Consider the following 18552-nt stretch of genomic DNA (forward strand, 5'->3'; position numbering starts at 1 on the left):
ATTTTATTACAATATTAACTCCCTGCTTCTGTATTTATATGGCTTTTTAAATGATAAAATACGATAGTAATTGATTAGTAAAAGCTCGTAGACGTACAAGTCTACGGAGGCGGATTTTAAATTAATAATAAGCTAGGGTAGTCTATAACATCGTAAGAGTATTGAAATTGTATAGTTGAGGAAGCGTTAAGCTGAGTATACATTACGCGCGGCAAACCTTCGAACATTGGCTCGCAAGGCGGCGCGCGGAGACGGGGTCGCCGCGCGCAGCAGCTCCGTTTCCATAGCGCTACAATGCAGCAATGTTTAAGGGTTAAGGCCGCGCGTAATTTATATTTTTTACGTCTCATTATGGGCGTGGACACAATATGGCTACACAGTTCATTAAGGAAAGGACAGTTCATTAAGGAAATTCACTCAATATTTTCTTTGATTTTGTTTTTTTGTCTTAATAGAATAGTACGTCTTTCGCGGTCCATGTCAAGATAAAAACTATATTGGAAACTATGTTTGTTGCCGTGTGTCGGCGCGGTCCCTCACATCTCAAACATCTATTTCTTCCACTAAAACTATAATTGTAAACTAAGTGATGCTTCCCCGGATTTGAACCTCGATAAAGACCCACGTGTTGTTTCCGCTGAACCATATATTAACATTTAACACATTTGTTGATAATGTTGTCTGAAAATGCATAACTACATATAAATTTACGCCAAAGTTTTGGTCTACTTTTTATAATTATATATTAATAATAAATATACTTTATAAATCCTAGCATCACTTAATACCTTTTTTCAGGCTGGAAGAACGCATTACTGTTTGTTACTGTGTGGTAGGGCTTTGTGCAAGCTCGTCTGGGTAGGTACCACCCACTCATCAGATATTCTACCGCAAAACAGCAATACTTGATATTGTTGTGTTCCGGTTTGAAGGGTGAGTGAGCCAGTGTAATTACAGGCACAAGGGACATAAAATCTTAGTTCCCAAGGTTGGTGGCGCATTGGATATGTAAGCGATGGTTGACATTTCTTACAATGCCAATGTCTAAGAGCGTTGGTGACCACTTACCATCAGGTGGCCCATATGCTCGTCCGCCTTCCTATTCTATAAAAAAAAAAAAAAATTACGCGTTTCCCCCACGGGAACAGTGGGGGTTATGTGGGGCTCGCCGGGCCTCGTCCGAGGCGCCAGGTGCGTCCCGAATAACGGAATATCTACTAAAAAACCAGCGGTACCCTTTCCGTCTTTAGGAGGAACGCCACGGGGTCGCTTGCGCATGCTACCATGACGTACTATTTAGTACCTCTGTTTATATATTTAGTACCTAAATCATTAACAAAAAAAATTAAAATGGCTGCTCATTCTGACGTCAAGATGACCGGCCATTTATAATTTCCGCACAATGTAAGTGATAAGGATTGGTATTATTAATACAATAAAGTTAATAATTCTACATAAATATTTACAATGAACATTTTTTTTATTTATAACATGAGAAATAAATATTTTAAAATTACAATTTTAACGTCTTATTTAATTTTTAAACGAATATTAATCCATATTTGCTAAGAACTTGCCCATGAAGTCGCACGGTTTTGGTTCGTAGGTTGGATGCCAGTGAGCCATAATGTGACCTTTTTGTTGCCATTGATGCGTTATCTCTTTCAAATTTATGAAACCCTATTAAAAACAATTAAATTAAACAGCGACACTACTACTTACTAAGAATTTTAAATAAAGCAAAACCATTTAGACTAAATCACCATAATTTATACGCAATATATTATTTGATATCATTGGCATAGCATTGTTATCTCTTTGCCATGACATGGTTCATGACTGTTATGTTATGTTAAAAATGTTATAAATAATAAAATCAGATACTTTATAAATAATAAAATCAGATACCTTTATGACCATTATGTCAATAATTCTCAAATCGGTGATACAAGCATTCTTATAAAAGTATTCTCGTAATTTTTTCCGACAGTTTTCTTCACTCTTTGGTATATCAAATTGTTTTACTAAGAAATACATTAAAATATAAAGTTTTAGTATTCTGTATCACGAGATGTACATAGATAACTCGTTAAATATTTACCTAAGTAGGGAATATAACGATAATAAGCTCGATATAAACTAATAACACGTCTATGGGCTTCACGACGATCTCTTGACAAAACAGGCTTAGCGATTTTAAAACCAGCTTTTAATGTTTCTTTGCCAGCCATTTATATATTTTTATAGAGTTTGTATATAGTAAATATATTTGTATAAGTAAATAACATCAATTTCGCGAAATCTGTTATCAGTCAATTATTAATTAATATTACTTAAATTGTAGTTGTCATAAAAAAGTTTGTACTCTTTGGTGAATGTTTAATAAAATAATAAACTCCTTAGTGGTTTATTAAGAAAAAATTTAAACTTTTTATTAAAAGTTAATAAAATGATAAACTCTCTCTAGTCATGTTACAATTTCACTCCATCAATTTCTAAGAGTTTGAGAATAGAAAGAGCTGACTTGTGTGCTTTCATATCTCCTGCAGATGGGTTTTGTGACAGCAAGGCTATGTCTGCAATGGCCAAAACAAGTCAGGGGAAGACAATCATGTATATATGACATTATAAGCATTATAGGAGTCTATAATAGAGATTTTTATAAAACATATTTTAATCACTTGGTGGTTAGTCCTTGTGCAAGCTGCTCTAGGTAGGTACCTCAAACTCATGTACTAATTTGAAACTTTTATTCATGAGTTACATCAATAAAAAGTTCATCTCACGGCGCATGTGTCTTACAGTGGATATTCATCATAAAATCAACTGCCAGAGAGCGATACTTGGTGTATTGTAGTGCACTAGTTTGCAAGGTGAGTCTAGAAGCATAAGGGACATGAAATATTAGTTCCTAAAGTTACTAGTGTGTTAACAATGTAAGTTGTTAATATCTCTTACAGTGGCAATGTGGTGTGGTGGTGGTGGTAAGATATCCCATTTGTAAGTCTATCTACATATTTATTTTAAAAAAATTGGTAATAAAAGTCTGCATTATAGTAACTGATTTCTCTATTCCATATTATCTATACAAATAATTATATTTTTGTTTAGAACAAACAGTAATTACTCAAGACCAGAGAAGAATTTTGATAAGAAATCTTTGGGTTTTGGTTCTTCGGTCGGTTTAAAGAATGTCATAACATGTCCTTTTTGTTTCCAGATGTTCACTGTTTCTTTAAGTTCCATTTGACCCTGTAATTGAATAACATACTTAATTATTAAATTTACTTAAATATAAAAAAAATTTAAAGAAATATTTAAAAAATGTATTTAATTAAGGATAAGAAACAATGAATGTAATTGAAACTTTGATTTGGTGGTTATTTATGCCAAATAAAACTAAACACACTAATGAACAAGGATTGAAAATTAATATAATAAGGCAATGAAAGATTACAATATTAAGAATTAGAATTTTAAGACTAAAAATAGGAATTAACAGTCCTAATAGCGAATCTAAAACTTTAACTTACTTAAAATGTTGTATAAATATTAAGTGGATTAAATTTTGATTGAAATGATTGAAATTACTAGTGGTAGGGCTTTGTGCAAGCCCGTCTGGGTAGGTACCACCCACTCATCAGATATTCTACCACAAAACAGCAATACTTGATATTGTTGTGTTCCGGTTTGAAGGGTGAGTGCGCCAGTGTAATTACAGGCACAAGGGACATAAAATCTTAGTTCCCAAGGTTGATGGCGCATTGGCTATAAGCGATGGTTGACATTTCTTACAATGCCAATGTCTAAGGGCGTTTGGTGACCACTTACCATCAGGTGGCCCATATGCTCGTCCACCTTGCTATTCTATAAAAAAAAAAAAAAATGAGTTCAATACCTTTATAACCAGCAGATCAATAACCCTCACATCAGTGATATCTTTGTTTTTTACAAATAATTCCTTTAATTTTGCACGGCACTGTTCTTCTGATTTTGGTATGTCAAAATCTTTTACTGTAAAATTGGGAAAAGAAAGATAAATATAAAAATAGGGTAAGTGTCGCTCTAATATTTTTTGAATTAACTATACATTTTAGAATAGGAATTGATTTGGCTATTATAAAATAACAGATATCAATCTCTGATGCAAAATGTTATCATCAACCAATACTTCGCTTTTAAAATAAATAACAATAAAGTATATTGATATTCAATCAATTAATTATAAATTATATTGCGTATAAAGCATATTTCAAAATACAAAAGAATTTTTAATCGATGACATAACAGATTACAAACCTATGTAAGGGATTTGACGATACCAAGCTTTGTATAAACTTAATACTCGTGATCTGGCTTCCGCTTGATTTAAAGAAAGAACTGGCCTAACATTTTTGGTGCCAACCCGTATGGCTTGTTTTGCAGCCATAGTGTAGATATCTTTTTTCTAATTTAATGGAAGCAAGAACGTATATAAAAGCTTATTTTGAAATAACTTGACATTGACGTTTGACTTTGACACTTCCTTTTTCTATCTTTTCTTTTATTACGAAATAGGGTAGCAAGGGACAATATTTTACAACTCGGTATTATTTTTTTTAAATACATTTCTTACCTCATAATATCTACTTTTGCATATAAACTACAAGGCATGGATCTTAATACAAAATTTTTAATTTAGTTTTAGTAGGGGCGTGTTTAAATTGACAAGTTCGAATCGTAATCGACGGGCTCTAGTGTGAGACGCAACATGTGTTGTTTGTTTTTAATTTTTTAGTTAAATAAAAAATCAGCATGTGCCATATATTTGTTTATTTATTAATAAAAACATTAGAACATCATTTATTATAAACTTTTTGAATATATGTGAAAATTTTAGTATTTTGTAAACTACGGAAAAATATTTCAAGCACGTCAATCTACTCTACTTGGATATTAAACAGTTTCGTTGTTCTAATCAAGGCTATGTATGTAAATATCCACACATGACCAATGAAATACAATAATATAAAGTATAGTTAGAGTAATTTAATTTTTTTACGCATTTACAAAAAATAATCATAGTAAATTCACATTCCATTAATTGGTGTCGTAACAACTTACAAGTTCAGAATATTGTTAAAGTGATATTTGTACATCTTAAACGCGAAAATAAACGTTCACGTCAATAAATAACAAAAAACTTAAGAGAAAAAAAGAGTAAGTATTAAATCACAACAACATATTTTTAGTCTAAGGGACATGTCTTCGCTCCGTGTTTTGGAGTTAATTCAGAACTATATGGATTAATGAGGAATGTATCTTTCATGCGTCCAGGCATATAAGTGAAATAAATATCCCTGTAAAAGATAAATTTGTTATATACGAACAAAATAAAACTTACATGTACTATCCGAAATAAAAATAAAAACGATACTATTTATTTAAGGAGGATCGACCTGCTCGAATCTACTAAAGTAAAATTTGAGTTGAGCACTTTTGTAGAGGTCCTCAATGTAAAGCTACTATTGGGAATGTGATCATACGAAAGATAACCGGCAAGATACTTAGTAGTTACTTTTTTATCAATCATATATATGTGATATATAACCAACGGTGACATAGATATATGCCGAACTTACAAAAACGCTTTGCTGGCGTAGGCATCGTATTTTGTGGTTGACCACCACAATCTAGTCTGGTCAAGTTGCAACAATCTGTTTCGAGTTACAAAGTCATCTAACAGTATTTCGAACTAAAACATAAGATGATTTAAAAAGTTAATAATATATAAAAACAAATAATTTTAAATTTTTAATTATATTTATAGTAGGTACCAGTATTTGCACTACATGACGGTGGGACCAATTCATATGTTTTAATTGTTTTAGTGTGAATGGTATTCTATATGCACGAGCTCTGAAATCCATATGCTTGAGATCAAGCCATCTGCGTTGCGATTGTAATAATAGTTGTTCTGAAATATAGATAGAAAATTAATTTCCGTGGCTAATTGCCACGCTTCAGTATTGCTAGACTACCATGGGATGATTATCTATCATACAATTACTATATTTATTTCGGCTTAAATAGGTACTTAAATTTTGACTAAAACACATCAGTGCAAATGCCTCAAAAATAATGATACCTAAGCAATACTACATTTCATTCTACAGGAAAACCCGAAATTTAATAATTCTGTTTAATTTTAATATATAAGTTAAATATAAGATTAACAGATGCAAATGAAATGATCTAGAGTCTAGACTCTTAGACTGTACAAAATATAATACGTAAATTAACACAATAAGTCGCAAATTTAGTAAAAAACACCACTGGATCCATTGCCATATTGATGTTCATAAAACTTGTGATGATGATGATGATGTTCTCACACGTATTTAACCACCAATCCCGCAGTTTAGCGTGGTGGCAACAAATCTTATCACTTAAGAGACTTTTTACTTAGCAATTATCAGTGACATGTAGAATTTTTCACATTTTTGAAGCTTTGTTTAATATATATTAATTATATTTCTGAACGTACTATCATCAGTCGGTGTAAGTTGACCTTTTACTCTTTTCCTGACCCACTCCTGAAGATTATTTAAAAGATTTGCTTGTGGTAAGTGAGGAATCAAAAGAGGCGTATCCGACAATTCTGCTAAAAATGCCTAAAAATATTTAAATAACAATTTAATTTAATTGTTGTACTTATAAGTAGTAATACTAGTAATACTAGACGAAAAAAGTCTCACCGCAAGTAAATCCTTTTCTTTTAAGCCAGAAGGTAATATTGTAGGCATTGAAGGTTCAGGCTGCCACAAACAATAATTAATGAAATAAATAAAGTTGCTATTAGAGTTACAGTTAGTCCGATATATATATACATTCAATTCAATCACAACTTTTAGGTATAGCAATTAATAGACTTAAATAGAATGAATCGCATAAATAATAAATTTATTTATTTATTTACACCTTATGGTACACTAGAATAAAATATAACAGTAAAAAATACATAGAATTAAATAATGTTTAGTACAAGAGGCGCTCTTATAGCTATAATTAGGGTAGTAATTTCTTCCACACAATCTTATCAAAAGGATGATGCCGTAATAGACTTACATAATTTTAATGTATACATATAATACAATAAAATTCTACAATACAAGGGCTCTTATACATAAACACGATATGACGTCGCATCGTGAAACGGTGCCGATGCATGAAACATGATATTTCAACATACCGTTGGTTCTGCAGACATTAGTGATTCCCTGACTGTTTCTTTTATGAAGTCCTCCATAGAATCTAATTGATAAACTTTAGCATTATCGATCCAATATGGTCCATGTTTCGTCGGTGGATAAAAATATTTTTCCGAAGGTATTCCTTCATTATAAAAATCGTAGAGGTGACCACATTTACATTTTGATTGTTTAAGGTATGTCATTACAACATCTTCCCTAGAAATAACAAAAATTCTACAATTTTCAAAACAGTTCTTATTATTAATTAGATTATCATTTAAGTACATAATTTAATAATAATGAATGAGCCGAGATGATCGGTTAGAACGCGTTTATCTTAACTAATAATCACAGGCTCAAACCAAAGCACCATTGAATTTTCATATGCCTAATTTATGCTTATTATTCATCTTGCAGTGAAGGAAAACATCGTGAGGAAACCTGTATGTGCGTAATTTCATCGAAACTCTGCAACATGTGTGTATCCACCACCCTGCAGTGAAGTAGCGTTGTAGTATAAGCTTTAAACCTTCTCCTCAAAGGAAGCGGAACACCTTAGCCCAGCTGTGGGGCATAATTTTAAATTTTGATAGTAAAATATAACTAAAAAGTAAATCTAAAAAGTTTTTAAGCTTTAGTCTGGATTCATTACACAAAATCTATTTATTTAGACAAGTATCTTAAAACAATACCATTGAGACACGCATTCACAAGTTGCGTCACATATTTCGTTAACTTCTTTCGGAAACTTCCAGTAACCATGGATGTTAGTGACAAATTCACCATTGAAGCAGGCAACTCCATTATTTATAGGTATATAACCGGTCGGTAGCAGAGCGACGTCTATATTCATAAAATATATTTAAGACTGTGCAAATATTTTGTACATATTTTAAAGTTACAGAGATATTTATTAAAGAAATACGTATAGCCTCATATATAATGAAACTTTTCAACATGTATATTGCATAGTAAAATGACGCTGTGTGTATCTTTATTTATTTGTCTAAAAAATTAGCATTTATTTTCAAAAGACCAAACGAAAATAATCATAACTTACTGTTTAATAAGTATCTGGGTTGTCCGCCTACAAATGAAACCCCTCCGACGAGATACTGGACATTTTTATAAGGCGCCTTGTACTTTGGTTTCGCTTTCTTTTTAAACATTTTCAGTTTGTTTACGTATGCCACCATTTTAGGATCAGTATTACCTATGGGTGGGTACAGTTAATTAAAATGTTATAATTTATAATCATCAAATAAAATAAAAAGCAAATTATAAAATAACGACAAGGTTACTAACGCAGTGTACTAGGAGGCTCCCAAAATTTGTATTTACAAATTCTTTCCAATTGCTTCTCCTTTTTATTTCTCTCTTTACGTTTTTCAAGCTTCAAAAATCATATAATACTAAATAAAAATATAATAAAATCAAATTAAATTATGATATTTCAAAAGCAGTACTTACAAAATCATGATTCTTGCAAAGTCTTTCGTAACTCTGAAAAAAATGTAGCAAATACATATTTATATAATTAGATAAGTACTTAATCATTGTATCTGTTAGTGAATATGTAACTGATAAGTGACTCTGACTTATGTTATTAAATAATCCATACATATAAAATAGAGAATATCACAAAATTTGGACTCCAGAGACGCTTTTATTAATAAATTTGATTATTCTTATTATTATTTTTTTGAGGGTGAGCCCGCGTCGTTATTTAGTAGTTTTTAATAATTATAAAATATATTCTACTAATTAAATTACCTCATCACTACGAAGTCTAACTTTATATCCCAGTGGTAGAGGTTTATGTTTTGATTTATTACTTTTAGAATGTGTACTGTAACATGGGACGTAACATTTTTGGAGATATTCTCCGTAACGAACTTTCGGTTGGAAGTTTCTGAGAGGTTCTGCACATTGAAGCATAACAAAGATTGATTAGCTAATAATATCATAATTATGAATATAAATGAATGAACAAAATGAACTGACTTTTTTCTTGTGTGATCGATGGTATCTTCGCACAATATGTCAATTTTTCTAGTTTCTGTATACATTCAGCTAAGTCAATAAATACTAAGCACGACATTAAAATCATTGCATTCATATCGTACTCTGAAATATAACATTATTATTTTATTAATATGTACCTAATAATAAAGTAATCACAATACTTAGGAAATTAGGATCAATATTTAGTGATAGGTGTACTCATTTATATACATAGGTGTGATAAAAAATAAATCGATACCCGCTCGTAATTCACTCGGTGGCTGTCTGTAGTATGCGCTATATAGATTCCAAATAAATACACCAGGGTCCTCAAAAGAATTCGTCATCGCTTTCATAAGAAGGGGTTTAGGAATTTTTAATGTGACGCCCAAATCGGATAATGATTTTCTAGTTCTGATAGGCAAATCTTCTAATAGATCTTGGTGGATATTTGTTTTTAAAGCGAAGAGAACCTCTCTTTGACTGCTTGAAAGTTCATAGTACCAAGGTGGACCCACCTCACGTTTTAATCTATTTAGCTTGCGTTTTTCTTAAAAATATAAAAAAAAATTAGAAGTAGGTACCTACTTAATAAAGATATACTAATATTATAAATGTGCAAGTAGCTCTGTCTGTCTGTTACGCTATCAAGGCTAAACCACTTACTGATTTTGATAAATTTCAGGTTTAGCGTAAACTTCAACCCCACGGAAATATATAAAAAAGAATGCTTATTTTTTCGTATTTACAGATATACCTAGCTGTCTAAAACTTTCGTCATCCGTTGTTGCTGGCTCTTGCGCGTTTTCAGACACACCTAGTACCTACATACCGACAACCATCACGTAGATGCCGTTTTTTATGTTTGAAACGTGATGTGATCGAAATGGTTCTTAGCTATAAAATATAAACACTTTTTGTGTCGGTGGTTATTTAAATCTGTAATTTAATTTCAGTTATATATTCTAGTCACGAGTTCGGCGCAAAGAAACAATTACAAATAACTTAAAAGTTGCAAATGAATAGTTGCATTGTATTTATTAATAGTGGTGTTAAAATTTAGTATAGTTGTTCATTATAGTATCTTAAAGTTTTTTAAAGATACAATATAAACACTACACTGCCACAATTTCCTTAAAGTTTAAAGTTTTTTTTTACGGACACGTGCAGATTTCCGCACAATGTTTTCCTTTGCCGTCGAGCACGACATGAATCATAAACACAAATAAAGCACATGAACATTCAACGGTTGCCTGGGCTTGAAGCCGCAATTAAAATTCACATGTTCTAACCTCTGGACTATAACGGTTCTATTATTGACAGTATCTTCTATTCTAATATTATTGACAGTATCTTCTATTCTAATATCTATCTAATATCTATCTAAATATCTATCTAGAGGTTAGAACATGTGAATTTTAATAGTATTCTGAGCAAGCCACTAGGTTATGTAGAAGCAGAATGCCTTTTAATTAATTACCGGATACCTCTTTAATAATTAATACGTATATAGTGAATTCAAATATAAGCAATGCTAAAAACGAATATTGATAAAAATACATAAATAAGTACCTTCACAGTAATAATAATATCTTAGATCCTTTAGAAACTTTAGCCAATTGCCGACTTTTTCATTATATGGTTTCTTATCAATATTGTCCCTCATTTCTCTTTCTAAGTAGACCCATACTGGTTCCCTTGGATCATAAATTTTCTAGAAAATAGAATATGTATGTCAATTTATTTTATAAAATATGTTTTATTCTGTTCATTTTTACGTACGTTATAATTGGGTGCTCAAACATATTCTTTCCTTAATTCTCATATTAAATTAAATCAATTCATAATATTATTTATTCAAGTGGGCTCATAAAAGCTCTTTTCTACCTTCATATATAGTACTGAATTAAATAAAGAGCTATCGATGGTTCAAGATATAGATTCTCCGAGAAGAACAGGCAAGAAACTCAGTAGTTACTCTTTTCCACCTTTTTATAATTAAAAAGTTATATCAAAAAAGAGTTCAGCAACTTTTGGAGCAGGAAGTTCTGAGTATTTCTTAACACAACCCAAAAACCTTTAATGGGCGCTACCCGGGATTTAATAAGCCCAGTAATCTCAAGATTACTACCTTATGACCTAGCCACTAGTTGTTCGAGGTAATATATAATCAAAATATAAAATTTCGAAAGGGATCATTCACCACCCCAAAAATATTATTATTTCAAACAAGAAATTAATTAATGAATTATAATGACTTAGTTTTCAATTTTATATATTTTTTTAGTCACAATTAATGTAACAGTAATATTACTATCATCCTAGGCGAATATTAATATATAATTAACAAAACATATTATGTTTTTGCCGAAAGAAATAAAGTTTACCTTTTTTTTCAAAAATTGTTGCACAGTAGGCATTTTATATGTAGCCATTTTAAAACACTCAAGAATTTATATATAAACCAGAATTTTGATAAAAATATTGAAATGATACAATAAATTTGAATTTAACCTGATTACATTTTATTAATTTTGACGTCTTTATTTTTATCTTAAGCAAATTTTTGAATTGGCCAGTCACTTAATTTATAAAGACTTGTCATTGCATCAAAAACTTATAAGAAACTTTTAACATTTTAACTGCGATCTACCAAAATTTTGAGTCGAAACGTACTGTGTCCTATGCCTCACGACTCTGTTCGGAATCGTAGCTATAGATGACGTTATGCGATCCCGAGCGCTCGCTCACGATTAAAGCTAATAGGATTACAAACTAGCTAAATAGTTTTTTTCATTTATTTCGTTCGCAAAAATGGTTACAATTAGGTTATACATTCATGAACACAATATATAATAATAAAATAATTAATTGTATCCTACTAGGTGCAATTAAAGCACGCAATGAAACCATAACTGCCCTTTATACTATTTAATAAATTATTTCTTTGGGTGCAAGTATTTATTTGTAATTAAATACTAATTTATTGTGTCCAGCATTGCAAATAAAGTAGGTGGTTAAACAATAGAAAATATCATTACTATGATATCAATATTTTTTGAGAAATTTAACACAGTAAATTTCTATTAACAATTTTGACAAATCTCCTTGGTGGTGCGTGAACTCGGTTCCAGGTGCAGTGGCATCATTTTTGTTTGTATAGATGTATATTTGTTAAATAATTTGTGTTATCTGAATTTGTTTTAGTAAATGAGCCTGACAGGTACTTACCACTATACTACCGAGGAGCCGAGATGGGCCAGTTGTAAGAACGCGTGAATCTTAACCGATGATCGTGGATTCAAACCCGGGCAAGCACCACTGAATTTTCATGTGCTTAATTTGTGATTATAATTCACCTCGTGCTTTACGAAGGAATCGTGAGGAAACCTGCATGTGTCGAATTTCACTGAATTTCTGCCACATGTGTATTCCACCAACCCGCACTGGAGCTGCGTGGTGGTATACGCTCCAAACCTTCTCTTTAGCCCAGCAGTGGGACATTCACAGGCTGTTACGAAATGAGCGTGGCAGTGAGAGATATTGATAAGACTAAACATTTAATATTGCAGATGTTTAAGAATTAATAAATAATTAAATAAATAAAATATATGATGGATGAAAGATGATGATGAGTTTCGAAGGTGTAGAAAATAAAAGATGTGTTAGGCTCTCAACAAAATTGCGTGTAATATCCATAAGCGAATGTACAGACATCAATGAGAGGGGGTGCGGGTACAGTATTAAGAAATTTTATTTATTATTTACATTAGGTCAATGAGATAAAAATTAACCCTATGTAAGTAGTTGCAAGGCTGCAGGCTTTACTTTCATGAATGATAGAAAAACCTCTGTATTATTTTGAGTGGATTGGCTTTTGTATATGTCAGAATTGTATTAATATTGGCTTATAAGTTATTTGTTTGCATTGATTTATTTTTTTCTAATATCTCCTTATATGGAGGGTCTATAGGTCCTTGGACAGGTTCCTTATATTCATAAGAAGCTTGTCCTTCTAATAACAAAGGATATGATGTATCAGAATCATAAGCACTGAGGTCACCACAAGCATTAAACGGTACTATGAATCTATTAGGGCCTGTAAACTCGTTGAAATCACAATATTTATGATCAAGTAATGGATTAACCATAGTAGGAATATAATCAGGGGGTGGGTTATAGTTCTGACATATAACAAAAGCCTCAATACTGGAATTTCTTGAACTTCTCGGCTTTGAAACTGTTACAAACTCAAAAAAAAGCTTCAACTGTGAATACAATAAAGTTACATCTTTGCCCCTGAATATTTTAGCAACAAAAATTCCACCAGTTTTAAGCACATGTGTGGTTATATTTAATGCAGCAAGTAGAAGTTGTGATTGAACATATTCATCAATATCATGTAATCCTGTTACATCTGGTGCTCCGTCACATACAACTAAATCCGCTTTTAGGCCTTCAAATTCCTTAATTATCTCATTTGCTGTTGAAATCTTTGTAATATCTCCTTGAATTTGTTTAACTCCAGGGAGTGATGCCATAGCTTGCAAATCTACCGCAACTATCTTCACGTCATCTTCGTTTTCTGTGTTTTGATGTAACTTTTTTGTTAATACCTGACTCCAACTACCGGGAGCAGCACATAAATCAACGGCTCGCAATACACCGTCAAAAATATTATACTCTTCATTAATTTGTAATAATTTAAATGCACTTCTTGCTCTCCATCCTTCTTCTTTTGCTAATCTATAGTATATATCCCTTTTATCTTTAGATGTTTTTCCCATGTTTAAGTTTTTGCTTGCTAAAAGTACACTTATATTTTATGAACACATATATATATAATTTTTTTTTTTTTCTAAAAAAAAGTTAGGTTATATCGTATAATTAAGCCTTCCAACTTCAAATAAAAAAAATGCACTTTTATATAGCTATTACAATTATACAGGTGTTAAAGCTATATCCATTTGTCTAATTTTATGAAATTTAGTTTATTTAAAATATTAATCGTATTTTCCTGATATATTTATTACCTTATGACTTTTTTACAAATGTCATACGTAATGCTGCAAGATGCTTACTAGCATTTTCCTCCATTCCTCCTAAGCTCATTAAAAAAATCTCCAAAAAAGTTGTACCTATATTAAAAACTCGAAAAAAAATAAAGTAAACATTTTTATTATCTGTAAATATAATAAAACAGTAAAAACTGCGTCTTTATATTAAATAAATTTATTCAAAAATGAGTGAAACGATAAAAAACAATAACATAATACGACAATGCATTATTTTGAATATATCGTAATAAAATTAACTTAAATAATAATAATATGATAGAATTAAAATTATTAGTATATATACCGCTAAAATGCATTAGATGTCCTCTGTGGGGAAATTTAATAATTTTTACTGGTAACACTGATTCACAGCACATATAAGATTAGAGATAAGAATTATAAAATAAAAATTAGAATATTCATTCGTTTTCATTGTTCATTCGGTTATTATAATCATATTATTGGTATGTACGTACTCATTCATCAGGTACGTACGTTCTTTAAACTTCAGTCACAGAGACAATACATAAGTCATAAACATACAGTATTAATATAGGCTCAACTTTTAAGTGATCTTTTTATTTTCAATTTCATAGATTTTTTCTTTTCAAGTTACTCTATTCCACAGTCATAGGGCTTAATAAAGTTTGCATTAAATTGTTTAGTTTTATTCTTATTTATAGTAAAATTAAAAGGGTTGTAATTTTTTTCTAAAACTTTTATGTACATCTTGTCATTATTTTTTATCATAAGTTTATGGATTTTCGATTATGACGCGGTCAAATCGCTAGTCATGTCTTACCCAGTGTCTATATACCCTCACTGATAACATCACTGTTTTCACAGTAGATTTACTGTTTTCAATAACACATCCCTGTTTTCTGTTTTAGTACAAATTTCTACTGTTTTTTATTGTTTTGAACTTAATCTAAGTTTAAAACGGAATAAGTCATATATGTCAAACCAAATATCTAAATGTCACATAACATGTCAAACCAAAATAATTTTAAACACAACACAACGAAGAAGTTTTTAGCTTGTGTCGCGCGCATTTACTACAAAGATCAAATTCCTCAGATTATGACTGCGCACTTTGGGGATTCTCTATTCATTTACGCAATGCCATTTGCAGATAGTACAAAAGAATAACTAAATTTAGAGTTTAAAACATGTAACAACGATAGGTAGCTGTCTGTTGCTTTTGCTTAGAAAGTGAAACCGGGTTTTCTGAATCATATCTTCTTTGATTCTCATTCTTTATTAATAATTTTATTGAGTGTTTTAGATTTGAACATCTGAGGAGAATGCTAATCCAGTACCATATAAAGATGCTGAATAAATATTGGTAACAGAAGCAAAAACAAACAATGCAAAGGTTTTTTGTGTAGTTGGAAAACAAAAAATATATTTTAATTAATAAAATGTATAATAAATATTAAAAAGTAAAATTTAATAACTTCTTTTTGTTTTAATTAAATTCTAAAAAATATTTATCTCCCAAAACAGGAAATGCAGTTACTATGGCAACATTATACGTACCCATTGACAAGCTCTCACTGTCTCAATCGCGGTTTCATGGCCCCTTTGTCTAATGTCCCCGGAGACAGAGAATTTATTTCTCTGTCTATGAATGTCCCCAACCATTTAAAGTATCAAATATCAATTCAGGGACTTCACGGTTACTTGTCTTAGTCAGTGCTGCCAGGTATTTTTACAATCTATAAAATTATATAAATTGGGTAGAATAATAACAACCTCACATTATTTAAATGTTAGAAGACGAGTCATCCACTGAGCTGCTGTCACTATCTATTGTTAATATATCACTCTAAATTAAATCAATAGGTAATTTTATGATATATTTTTTTCATCACGTGATAATAATTAATTCATAAAAAAACTTGATATAAGTTGTTTTTAACATTTCATAATATATCCATTAACTATGTTCAGTTAATTTTTTAAATGTATGCCAACAGTACATATACATATACTAGAAATAAAAAACAAGCGTAATTTATACGTTAAAAAATAAAAGTATAACAAAAAAAAATATTTAATTTTTTAAATTTACATTTATTAAATGATTGAAGATATCTCTCTTTTACCAAATTATTTTATTTAACTACTTGCTATGTCTACTAATTCGCCCGCGTAGTATTTAGTTTGTGAGTGAGATTTATTATAACTGAAATAAAATATAGCCTTTCATACTCCTTTCTACTGCTGAAATAATTATTACAATCGGCGTTGATGTTTCAGAGTTTAAAATAACAAACAAATCTTTTCTCTTTATAATATTATAAGTACAGAATATAAATAATTCATTTACAAAGATATATCAATATATGTATAAGCGAATAACCATTCATCACGAGATCTCCTAAACTATTTACTGGTGGTAGAGCTTTGTGCAAGCTCGTCTGGGTCAACCACCCACTCATCAGATATTCTACCGCAAAACAGCAGTACTTGGTATTGTTGTGTTTCGGTTTGAAGGGTGAGTGAGCCAGTGTAATTACAGGGACAAGGGACATAACATTTTAGCTCCCAAGGTTGGTGGCGCATTGGTGATGTAAGCGATGGTTAACATTTCTTACAATGCCAATGTCTATGGGCGTTGGTGACCACTTACCATCAGGTGGCCCATATGCTCGCCCGCCTTCCTATTCTATATATAAAAAAAATCTATCAGCCCGATTGACTTGAAATTTTCCCCGAAGTAGATGCTCACTGAGAAGGGATTTTACGCAAATCCTATCCAAAATGCATTTCTCTTCTTATCCACCAGCACGATGCCGGGACGATTAGCTAGTAACCTATATAGTTTAACGTAAAGATAGCATTAGTCAATTTCGATCAGTTTTGTCAACAGTTCTATTGTACAACACATACCTATGAAATATTATTATGATTTTAATTAAAGTTGAATTATTTCAATTTTGTCTTTGCTTGGTTGTGTAGACATAACAAGCGTAAGAAAAATGATTATTAACTATTTTAATAATTATTATTAACAAGTACTAACTTAATAAATAACTTACTTGGTCTATGGCTAGTCCTAATATGAAAGGTAGCCCAAGATTCGTGCCCTTACAAAGCCGCATGGTAAGGAAACAGATATTGAAAAAAATGTGGTGTCGAGGTCTCAATGCGATATGAGAAAGCAGACGCGCTAGACGTCTACATCAAAAATAATATACTATTGTTTAAAAATTCCATGCCAGGCATGTATTTAAAAGTTAATGCGAATATTTCCTATTAATATGAAAACAATCTTATCTTTCTGTTACCTACTTACATTACGAGACTGTTCGTATATAACTAGATGTAGAGGTAACTTTGCTTTGTTTTACTAACTAGCGGTTCATCACCAAACAACCATCCTAACCCTTAACAACAAAATAAAATACATGTTTATAAGTTCATTCAAAAAACACAAACCGTAAATTCAAGCAAATCAGACCATTTTTTATACTGTTTCCACCCCATTTCTCCCGCTTGGGGTTGTTTTTCCAAAAATGACAAAATACGTAGGCATTTATGCTTGCTCAGAACCTTTAATATCAAATTTCATTCTTCTTATTTCAAAAATGATGGACTCTCCATACAAACTTTCAACCCTATCTCTTGAGGGTAGATTTTTAAAAAGTCTGAAGTCCGTATTTTTTATTTCTAACCAGAAGCTTTTATATAAAATTTTATGTTTCTAACTTTGAAAATGACGGATTTCCATACAACCGTTCATTCCTTATTTCACATCTTTAGGAGTGGAATTTTTAATAATCCTTTCTTAATTCATGTTTTCATTATAAAATGTATCAACTGTCAAAATTTCAAGTTTCTGCCCTGGTTAAGGCTCTGCGTTGCTTCGGGGCGAATCTCACCGTGGACCAAATGGAAATGCTGGGCCTGAGGCTTTATCTCCAAATCGGAGGCGCCCTCTACCACGGTCCACGGAGAGGGTGCCTCTCCGTGGACCACGCGGGGCGAGTATCACCGTCCACGGGACGGTGATCGAGGTGTAGGCCCAGATGAAATACCTGGGCCCGATCCTGAACAGGCGATGGGGCTTCGGGCAGCATTTCGTGTAAATCGGCCCGAAGCACGTCAATGCCGTCGCCGCCTTAGGCCGCCTCCTACCCAACGTGGGAGGATCGGGATCTCTATGCCGGTGTAGTGAGGTCGATGGCACTGAACGGTGCCCCGATATGGGTGGACACACTCACTGCACAAAACCTGGCCTTCCTGCGGAAGCC

At 31.6% G+C, this 18552-nt stretch overlaps 5 protein-coding genes across 7 annotated transcripts in view; 1 reads left to right on the forward strand and 4 right to left on the reverse strand.

Moving 5' to 3' along the window:
* Nucleotides 1–1461: 1461 nt before the first annotated feature.
* Nucleotides 1462–2919, reverse strand: LOC126774029 (NADH dehydrogenase [ubiquinone] 1 alpha subcomplex subunit 6-like). Its single transcript, XM_050495327.1, has 3 exons — nucleotides 2102–2919; nucleotides 1909–2024; nucleotides 1462–1680 (listed from the first exon to the last, which is right to left on the reverse strand). Exons 1-3 carry the CDS (start codon nucleotides 2229–2231, stop codon nucleotides 1552–1554), a joined length of 375 nt encoding a protein of 124 aa, XP_050351284.1. The 5' UTR covers nucleotides 2232–2919; the 3' UTR covers nucleotides 1462–1551.
* A 132-nt stretch (nucleotides 2920–3051) lies between these two features.
* LOC126774028 (NADH dehydrogenase [ubiquinone] 1 alpha subcomplex subunit 6) lies at nucleotides 3052–4521 on the reverse strand. Its single transcript, XM_050495326.1, has 3 exons — nucleotides 4300–4521; nucleotides 3899–4014; nucleotides 3052–3252 (listed from the first exon to the last, which is right to left on the reverse strand). Exons 1-3 carry the CDS (start codon nucleotides 4427–4429, stop codon nucleotides 3124–3126), a joined length of 375 nt encoding a protein of 124 aa, XP_050351283.1. The 5' UTR covers nucleotides 4430–4521; the 3' UTR covers nucleotides 3052–3123.
* Nucleotides 4522–4917: 396 nt separating this feature from the next.
* LOC126773994 (uncharacterized) lies at nucleotides 4918–12713 on the reverse strand. 3 transcript variants are annotated; one of them, XM_050495277.1, is made up of 15 exons: nucleotides 12468–12713; nucleotides 10809–10950; nucleotides 9496–9786; nucleotides 9237–9359; nucleotides 9006–9154; nucleotides 8703–8735; nucleotides 8538–8625; nucleotides 8293–8445; nucleotides 7925–8075; nucleotides 7232–7448; nucleotides 6738–6797; nucleotides 6527–6653; nucleotides 5817–5956; nucleotides 5622–5734; nucleotides 4918–5339 (listed from the first exon to the last, which is right to left on the reverse strand). In XM_050495277.1, exons 2-15 carry the CDS (start codon nucleotides 10900–10902, stop codon nucleotides 5228–5230), a joined length of 1851 nt encoding a protein of 616 aa, XP_050351234.1. In that variant the 5' UTR covers nucleotides 10903–10950; nucleotides 12468–12713; the 3' UTR covers nucleotides 4918–5227. The 3 variants fall into 3 exon arrangements, with proteins under 3 accessions (XP_050351234.1, XP_050351233.1, XP_050351235.1); XM_050495276.1 differs by lacking the exon at nucleotides 12468–12713 and adding an exon at nucleotides 11624–11742; XM_050495278.1 differs by lacking the exons at nucleotides 10809–10950; nucleotides 12468–12713 and adding an exon at nucleotides 9994–10110.
* Nucleotides 12714–12901: 188 nt separating this feature from the next.
* LOC126774016 (putative tRNA (cytidine(32)/guanosine(34)-2'-O)-methyltransferase) lies at nucleotides 12902–14270 on the reverse strand. Its single transcript, XM_050495308.1, has one exon. The coding sequence runs from the start codon at nucleotides 14021–14023 to the stop codon at nucleotides 13145–13147; it is 879 nt and encodes a 292-aa protein (XP_050351265.1). The 5' UTR covers nucleotides 14024–14270; the 3' UTR covers nucleotides 12902–13144.
* Nucleotides 14271–14386: 116 nt separating this feature from the next.
* LOC126774025 (ADP-ribosylation factor 1) overlaps nucleotides 14387–18552 on the forward strand; it is a 28621-nt gene continuing 24455 nt past the window's right edge. Inside the window, exon 1 of the mRNA XM_050495323.1 lies at nucleotides 14387–14399. The gene's annotated coding sequence lies outside the window, so the exon portion shown is untranslated. The remainder of the gene's footprint in view (nucleotides 14400–18552) is intronic.

This window comes from Nymphalis io, chromosome 15, assembly GCF_905147045.1.
Source record: "Nymphalis io chromosome 15, ilAglIoxx1.1, whole genome shotgun sequence".
Classification (NCBI taxonomy): Eukaryota; Metazoa; Arthropoda; class Insecta; order Lepidoptera; family Nymphalidae; genus Nymphalis; species Nymphalis io.